General features: G+C 36.8%; 1 protein-coding gene across 1 annotated transcript; it reads right to left on the reverse strand.

Annotated features, from left to right (window-relative positions):
* Positions 1-1,580: 1,580 nt before the first annotated feature.
* psma4 (proteasome 20S subunit alpha 4) lies at positions 1,581-9,537 on the reverse strand. Its single transcript, XM_079808701.1, has 9 exons — positions 9,429-9,537; positions 8,906-8,931; positions 8,767-8,809; positions 8,499-8,661; positions 7,008-7,085; positions 6,812-6,900; positions 6,596-6,726; positions 3,288-3,411; positions 1,581-2,462 (listed from the first exon to the last, which is right to left on the reverse strand). The coding sequence occupies exons 2-9, from the start codon at positions 8,906-8,908 to the stop codon at positions 2,308-2,310; spliced, it is 786 nt and encodes a 261-aa protein (XP_079664827.1). The 5' UTR covers positions 8,909-8,931; positions 9,429-9,537; the 3' UTR covers positions 1,581-2,307.
* Between the last annotated feature and the right edge of the window lie 180 nt (positions 9,538-9,717).

The following is a 9,717-nucleotide window of genomic DNA, read 5'->3' on the forward strand; positions in this document are numbered from 1 at the left end:
GAACACATTCACTATTAACTATGACTTTTGCCTCAATAAACTCATATTACACCTTATTAATAGTTAGGTAGTTGTTAAATTTAGGTATTGGGTAGGATTAAGGGATGTAGAATATGGTCATGCAAAATAAGACATTAATATGTGCTTAATAAAACAGCCAATATCCTAGTAATGCATGCTAAAAAGCAGCTAGTTGATAGCGAGAATTGAACCCTAAAATAAAGTGTTACCAATAAAATTAAGTTATGGAAGTTGAATAATGCAAAAACATGTGTACTTAACTAATATTAAACCATTGACACTAAAGTAAAATGTGATATATGTGCTTACCCTCTTTCAGGGCTTCTATGAAAACTGGCTCTTGCCAGTTATTCACTGAAAAACCAACACATTATAAGAAATCTATTTAGTATATTTATCCTAATTAAGATTAAATCGCTAATGATGATAGTACAATTTAGCAGTAGCCTACACATTTTGTACTGTTGATGAAAAATGGAGATAAAATTCAATCAGTTATTTAGAATGTTTATAAGCTGACAGGCTTCTACAACAAAACTACATTTCCCATCATTCTTTGCGGCAACACAATAATGAAATGCATAAAGAATAAATAACACATCAAATATGCATTGCTAAATGTATCAGTCATTGATAAATGTCCATGTTCATGAAGCAACTACATTCTATGAGCGGTAAAGACTGCGTTTACACTTGGCGTTAACATGCAACCTGTATCCGGATATACTTCTAAAATTCATTACCAATATTACAGAGATCACACTACAACTATAACAAGAACGGCACAGAGAGATTATATTGTTGGAATCACTATCAGTTATTGTTATCGTTATTGGTGTGAACAGGCCTTAATAACAACTGTACTAGCTTCCTGTTTTAGCCTACTTAATTTTACCAGACAATGAAGACATCAAATAGATTTTGTAACCATTTAGGTCGGAATACATTAACCTCAAAGCTAACACAAATGGTAATAAACTAGCAAAACTCGAAATATTTGCTCGGTTATTTCTCAACCTCACTTGAATTTGTTCCTGATCATTAGACTTGACATCATGGCGCTTAGGAAAACTATCTGAAACCAATTTCCTTTGGTACCTTCATTCAGAAACGCTGACTGACTCCAGTACAGGCTGAACTGAAGAGCGTCTGTCGCTATGAACAGAGCCACAGGCCATTTGCACTTAACGATCCGTGCTGGGTTACATCACAATAATCTCGTCCATTAAAATGACCTAAATACTCAGTGTGTGACAAGTTAACATTTCTGTGTTGCCGGGCGAGCTTGTCGTTGTGCTCAGGTCTGACCTCTGAAACCGTAATCCATTCGCGCGCTTATGCAACACGTGCCTATATTTTCCCGCACTTCTTAGAAAGCCCGCGGAATACGTCGAGGCGTCGAGCCAGCCTAGATATCCAATTAAGCCCTCATGAAATACTCTTATATCATCCACATCTTGCGACTATTTGGTAATCAGCTTCACCAAAAGTAGGCTACTACAGTAAACTTGAGGCAAGCCAAGGAGATATTAGATATAAAATATATATAAAATGCATATCTAGCACCCATATTTTTATGTTTACTGTGGTACAAATGATCTATGGCATTTTATGGTTACAACAGCACTTAAAAAAACAACAACACAAAAGCATTTTTACAAGGTTATACGAGCAAAACACAGTCTCAGCCCACACCAACCTGACTCTTGGTTACACAACACTTACATTAGAGGCACAAATGTCCAGATTAAAGGGATAGTTCACATCTGTCATAATTTACTCTCCCTCAAGTTGATCCAAACCTGTTTGAATTTCTTTCTTCTGCTGAACACAAAAGGATATTTTGAAAAATGTCTAACCAGAAAGTTGATGAGCCCCAATGACATCCATAGTATGAAAAAAAGTCTATGGAAGTCAATGGGGCCAATCAATTGTTTGGTTACCATATTCTTCAAAATGTCTTCATTTGTGTTCAGCAGAAGAAAGAAACTCATACAGGTTTGGAACAACTTGAGGGAGAGTAAATTATGACAGAAGTGAACTATCCCTTTAACGCTTCTACATTGAATATATTATTCAACATACACCACCGTTAAGTGAGGAAGCCTCTAGAATTAGATCATCAGAAACATTAGATTATTAAAAACCAAACCACTCAGACAATGTTTATCTTTTTTTCTTTTGTGTTTAATAAAGAAAATGACAGATGGACAGACAGAGCAATATGAATTTCTTTAGGAATCCCAGCGGGCTGTTGCATTTTAATAGAAAACAAGTGCAGGTGTTTTATTTGTCTTTCTCCTTCTGTTCTTTGTCCTTCTTGTCCTTCTCCGCTTTGGCCTCTTCGGCTTCGTGTTTCTTGATGAGTTCTTCCACTTCCTTCTGCTTGAGGACTTTGATTCTGGTCTTGCCGTTCTCTCGTGTCAGTGTGGCGATCTCCACTGCAAAGAGGGAACATAATCAGATGTTTGAAGAATCTACAGAAGCAACATCTTTAAAGGGATAGTTCACTCTGAAATTACAATTCTGTCATCATTTACTCACCCTGAATGAGTTTCTTTCTTCTGCTGAACACAAAAGAAGATATTTTGAAGAATGTTGGTAACCAAACAGTTGATGGTCCCCATTGATTTTCATAGTATGGAGAAAAATACCATGGAAGTTAATGTTGCCATCAACTTTTTGGTTACCAACATTCTTCAAAATATCTTCTTTTATGAGAAATTCATACAGGTTTAGAAGAACTTGAGTGTGGTAAATGATGACAGTATTTTGGGTTAACTGTCCCTTTAAGAGTTTCATGCATTTAAAAAAATGTTTTATCCGATTACGAATGTCATTAGTAACAGATTTTAGGAGTCATACACATTTTGATTGGAAGCCCATTTATGTTTCAATGTAAAAAAAAAAAAAAGATATTTGTAAGATATATATATATATAAAAAAAAATGCTTTTAAAAAGTAAAATAAAACGTTAAAAAAAAGCATAAACAAGTAATAAAAAAATGAATAAGATTTCGCAAAGTTAATTGTGACTTCATATGCCACGTTATGTTTTTTGTTAGGAGTTTGTTGAGTTTTGACTGCGTGTGTGTGTTACTGCAGTTCAGCACGTGAGCGGCTGCATTAAGCTGAGAGCTCAGATGGATTGTGGGTCTGTATATGGTTTCATGATCATTCATAATGCAGAAGGCTGCTCTCCGCCAGACTGCCTCAATCTACCAGCCTAAAACATTTATTCCATCTCCGTCTTGCCAAACACACACCTTTCTCTGCTGAGAGCTTGCTGACGTCCATGGTCTTGTTCAGCACTTTGACGGCGAGAGCGAGGGCAGCCGACAGAGTCATCTCTCCCTCTTTATAGTCCTGCTTCAGCATTGACACAGCAGCCTACAACACACACACACACACACACACATCAAGTCTCTGAACTGACGTCATTAGTGTTTTGACATCTTTGTTTTGTGATAACAGAACAGAAATCTTGAACTGAGGATAGCGTGTCATTGCCATCTACTGGCTGAATCACAATATTATTACAGTGCACTATTAGTTAACTGGATCCTTTTAAAGAATCAAGCATTCATAAATCACCCTACCCCAAACAAACAAAATAATATTTTACATAAAATACATGATTAAACTGATAAAAAGCAGTATTATGTAAATTCTTTGGAGATAACTAGGCCTAGAGACTTTAACATGGACAAAGTGTTAAACTGAGATAGTTGTACTGATTGCTGAAATCATTATCAAATGAGCTAAAATGTTAATAAATAAAGTGCTGCCAAAATGAGTGTTAATGCACTTTTTTTCAGTTTAATGCGTTAAAAATATATTTAACAGCATCCATTTTATCATCATCCTTTGACTAGTGTTATAATATATGATCACACTCTTATTCAAGCAAATGCTTTAAAACATTCACGCGTGATAAGACACAAAAGAGAAGGCAGTGCGTCTGAATCTCCTTTCTGTGTGATACACACACACTCCTGCGCACAGAAAGCTGCTTCAGACAGCGCTTGAACGGACACAATATTATGCCAAAAGGCCCATTTTGTCAAGTGTATAAATAAAATTAGGTCTTAAATGTACGTAAAGTGTGTGTGACATAGGATGTGTGTCAGGTCCACGTCATGCGGCAGGTCTTAAAGTGACAGCCGCCTAATAAACCTGCTCCTGTCTGTCATGACAATCAAAGAAAAAGAGAAAGTGGCATTTATTTTACTGGGTTTATATGAAGATTGTTTAAGTTCACTTAAATTAAAAGCTGTTATATTATTTAAAGCCTGCTAAATGTTTAAAAAAAATAGCTTTCAAGTATACTGTAATGCTGAATGACGTAGATCGAATGCTATAAACTTTATTTAAAGGGGCTAAAGCAAACAATCATGTTGATCGGCATTTGTGCTGACTGACCACAAGTAGGGAATAACCGTATAGGTTAACCTCATGAAATAATTTAAATGTGACAGTAAAAAAACAAAAACAAAAAAAAAACAACGGAAAGACCTTAACATCTATAGTTACATGTTTGCTAACGAAATAAACCAATTAAAGCCATTTGTGTGGTGTGGCTTTTGTGTTCATGGTTAAGTGCTAGTCTAATTTCAACATGCAGTTTATAGGAGACGTTTGCTAGCCGTGGTCTTTAACATTAACATTCATTTGTGTGCAGCCTACATTACAATAACTGTCCTGGTTGAAGTGCAGCATTAATGCAATTCGTCAAATCGGTGTTGTTTTGAGCAAATTGATTGCATTCCAGCTGAAAAATAAGCGTCAGAGTGAAAATGTTGCCTATAAATATTGTTGCATGCTCTTATCAGACCCGCCACAGCAGTGATCAACCTCTCCTCCATTTTTTTTGGGAACTAATGTGGTCGGAACCAAAGTTTACACGACTGTGTTTTCTGGGATCATGTCAAACGGAGCACTTCTACATTCACATTGGTAGCCGCCTGGTTGCCGCCAAACTGCGTCATAGCTCATTACCATAAAGATTTCTACTCTCCTCGACGCCCAAATCGTCCAAAACGCGCCGCACCGCTCTCTCCGCCGGCTCCCATTGAAAATTAATGCCTTTCGGCCACTTTAACGCTCTCGCTGCAGTTAGTCTCATGTAGCGTTCACACCGGACGCAAATGACGCGAATAATTTGCGCTATTCGCGCAAACTTGGACACTTGAACATTTTGAGTTTACTCGCTTCATTCGCGCGTGAAATTCACTACACAACAGACGCGAATTCGCACCATGGGAGGGGCTTTTGCTTTCTTTACATTGCTTCTGCTCCAGACTCATTGTGAACTGGCTGACTTGGATTTTTTTGAGAGGGTAGCTGCGCTTTAGGTTTTATGGAAGGCTGAAAAACGGCGTAGACTCGTTCGGCGCCGTGTCTGGGTCCATCAAATCATTCAAAGGCGCACCCAGCTCGGTGAGTTTCATCAACTCCATACAGCTCCAGGTATCCACAAACAGCCACGATTATCTTGTCCTCTATTGTTGTTTGGATTTCTGCCTTCGCTTGTAATCACGTCACTACTAGAGCAAGCTCCTGATTGGTTAATGCGGCGCGAATAGCCGCCAAAAGTTCAGATTTTTCAACTCTGCCGATCTGCGCGTCAACGCTCAATTCTTGCAGCTCCATTTGCGCCGCCTCATTCTCGCGCATCATTGATACTGGCCTTCATTGATAAAAAAAGATGCCATTACAAATATTTAAAATTTAGGCTACATGTTGTTTCTACGTTAATTTGGTAATTAAATGTGAAATTATTGCAATAGAATAATATATAAAAAACTTTTAATGTTAGGTTTTATTAAGTGTGATTAGAAAAAAAAAAAATCGGAAAAGATCAAATTACTAATTTATAATTTAACTGTGTCTTTTAAATCGATTGACAGCACCAAAATAAACACTGACAAAGTCTCGTCTGCTCACCAAGGCTGCATTTATTCCATCAAAAATACAGCACAAACAGTAATATTATGAAATATTATAATATAACTAATTTAAAATAACTTTTCTATTTGAATATATTTTAATATGTAATTTATTTCTGTGATCAAAGCTGTATTTTCAGCATCATTACTCCAGTCTTCAGTGTCACATGATCCTTCAGAAATCATTCTAATATGCTGATTTATTATTATTATCAGTGTTGAAAAGAATTCATATAATTGTGGAAACCGTGATACATTTATCTTTAGGATTCTTTGATGAATAGAAAGTTCAAAAGAACAGCATTTTATCTGAAATACAAATCTTTAGTAATATTATAAATGTCTTTACTGTCACTTTTGATCAATTTAATGTGCTTTTTCGGAATAAAATGTATTATTAATTCAAAGAAAACAAAAATCTAAAGACATTTGCAGAACTTTGTGGACTCATATTCCGTGTCAGGCTAGTAATGACCATTTTGTATTTTTGAAATGATTCATTATTCCAAATGATTCAAATGAACTGATTCTTTCTAGCACTAGTTGGACAGTTTAAGTGCGTCACAAGTTCGAACAGGACGATGCAGCATCCCTCATAAGAATCAGAACGTGTGTGTTTCACTCACCGCGCTGTTGTTTCCGATGCACGTGGCTTTCCAGCCTCCGTAGTTTCCGCTGGGGTCACTTTGATAGAGCTGGAACCCGTAGTGCTTGTCCCATCCCATATACAGCAGAGACACACCGAAGGGTCTTTTACCTGATAAAACACACATCCTTTTTATTCAGCAGCCCAAAACTTCACCAGGATCATGTTAGAAACTGTTTTGATTTTGCTGTCGTACCTCCAAACTGCGTGTAGGCCTGTTTGATGTCACACAGGGCAGTGACCAGCTGCTCACAGGGGATTGGCTCCTGATACTGCAGGAGGTACCTGCACACACACACACAATATGAACACTGAGACTCTCGTGTGTATTATAAACCAATTCTTTTCTCTTACAACTACACAACGCAGTCTTTAACAGGAGTCTCACTCACCTCTGTGCGATGAGTCTCAGCTCGTTCGTGAGGACGTTGGCATCTGACGTAATTCCCGCAACACTGCACGCCATGTCTCTGCATTACAGAATCACAACAGTGTTGTTATTGTAACCTAACACTATCAAAAACCATTTTCACCACATGAAATAAAGCTGAAATATAAATATTAGCTTAAAAATTAAATAGAGGGTGTGCATGCTTACAAAAAGAGATTTCTCAAGCAAAGAAATTTAATCTACACCTTAAATATTAACACGATTCCTTTAGGCCTGTCGAGATTGGTCGATACTATCGACTGCGTCGACGCTGTTAATTAGTCGACGTCAATATTTTTAGTCGACTGGGTAAGTTGGGTACGATATGAAATTGTATTAGTACCGGTACTTTAAAAATGAGGACCCGGTGTGACTGTTCACTAAATAATGAAAGCAGAACAGTCGAATATATACGCGCAGATTGGAAGAAGAACGCAATAGAAAAGTGAGGCGATGAATAGAAAGTTCAAAAGAACAGCATTTTATCTGAAATAGAAATCTTTTGTAATATTATAAAATGTCTTAACTGTCACTTTTGATCAATTTAATGTGCCTTTGCTAAATAAAATTAATTATTAATTCAAAGAAAACTGGGACCTGCTCGCGCTGCCGGACTCTGACCCTGAAGTGAGCGCAGCCGCCAGTTTCGCGGATTATTGGCTTTGAATGGTAAAAAAATCAGTAAAAATGCATGTCCTGGCGAGTATTCGGGTACACGCAGTCAGATATGTCTTTAGTGAATGCGTATACAGAGTTGAAAGAGAAATCGGGTGTTACGATGAATTTGGTCCGTACAGCTCTTAAAGGGCCGGACCTAATATTCTGTGTGAAGCAGGGCAGGAACATGCCGGCCAAGTGAGTTTTTAGGTTTTTTTTAACCCTAAAACAATGATAAAACAATGAATAATAAGTTGTCATATTATTCAATTACTTTTCCAGTTTTTTGCCATGGTAACGATTCAGTATCAGTATCGAGGTATTTTAGTCTGGTATCGTATCAAAGTCATAATTTTAGTATCGTGACAACACTATATTCTTTATAAAAAGTATTTGCTGATATTCTCTTTTTTTGTTATGTTGGTTTACAAGTTTGTACCTTTTTACATTTTTACTCTTTTAGTTTTACATTTTGTCAAGGGCTTGTTTACATTAATACTTTTTTATAGTACACTACTGAAGGCCAACGTTGCAAGTTAAATTAAATGTTTTTAAGTAAAATTGTTGAAAATTTGTGTGATAAATTAGTCGATAGATTAATCGATTAATTAGTCGATATAAAAATAGTCGTTAGCGACAGCCCTAGATTCCTATGATATCAGAAATAATAGAAATGCACGTTTCAACTCTTGGGAAACACTTACTTAGGCCAAGTAATTGTGAGAATGATTTTAAGGCCACATAAATAAATGATTTAACCTGAAATAATCCAATCTCACACGAGAACACGACTCACTCATTGAGTTTGTAGATCTTCTCGGAGAAGAAAACCTCGTCCAGAAGTTTGTGGATGTTCCTCCTCTCAGCCGCCAGCAGCACGCCGTCATTAGCCAGGATGCCCAGGCAGGTGCCAGCGTGACCAATGGCCTCCATGGCATATTCTACCTGATACAGACGGCCTGCCAACAACACAACACAACACAATGAGACCCCATTTACAAGTGACATGAAATCAGCAACACACATTAGAAATATAATACAACACTGGATATGGGGACGCTCACCCTCTGGAGAGAAGATGGTCGTTCTTGAGTCATATCTTCGAGACTGTTAAATAAAACAAAAAGGAGTGTATTATGAATTTAACATACTGTGAATCAATAAACTGCATTAATATAGATCCACTAAAAATGCCACACTTACCATAGTGCCCTTAAATAAAATAAACTCTGCAAACAGAATGAAAAAAAAAAACGATTAATTGGTCAGTAATAAATTGCACAGAGGTCAAATGCATTACTATTATTAATTATAATATTTATTAAATTGAATAATTCGTTGATGTGTGCTGCTGTCAGAATCTAAAGCACTTAAACACTCATAGAGCAACAAAACGAAACAGAAAGTAGTGGAAAACACTACAAACATTAATCCAGCTCACATTATACACTGAATTTATAATCATAAATGAATATAAATAAGATATTATGAAGCATATATGTGACACTTTAAGCGGTTTTTAGTTTCTCCTGTATGACTGTTTTAGCTTTAGCATTAGCACCTGCATAACAGCATGAAGCAGCAACTTTTCATTTCATTTAAATGTATCCTTCGCTCAATTTATCTCACATCCCCTCAGCGCCTTGCACACGCACACAAGGCTTTGGTTTGTAATGGGCATAATACATAGGATGTAAAAAATAGAGAAATATTATTAATTTCATACCTAATGCCTGTGCTCGCTGTGCCTGTTCACTGTTGCGGCTCCGACTCCGCTGAAGAATCTCACTGCAGCGAGAACCGCGTCCACTCTGGATTCACTTCCATGATGGGTCACGTGTGTTACGCGAAGCTCTCTGATTGGTTAGCTTCCGTTAACGGTTTAGTTTGATTTTTAACGACAATTAAAATGGACTTGTAACAAGCGCTAATTTTAAATACCTTTCATGTATATAATTGATTGCTTAGCATAAGAAAATTCTTCATAATATAGTATTTGAATAAAACTATGATAT

The sequence above is a fragment of the Gobio gobio genome, assembly GCF_949357685.1.
Source record: "Gobio gobio genome assembly, chromosome: 25".
NCBI classification, from domain to species: Eukaryota; Metazoa; Chordata; class Actinopteri; order Cypriniformes; family Gobionidae; genus Gobio; species Gobio gobio.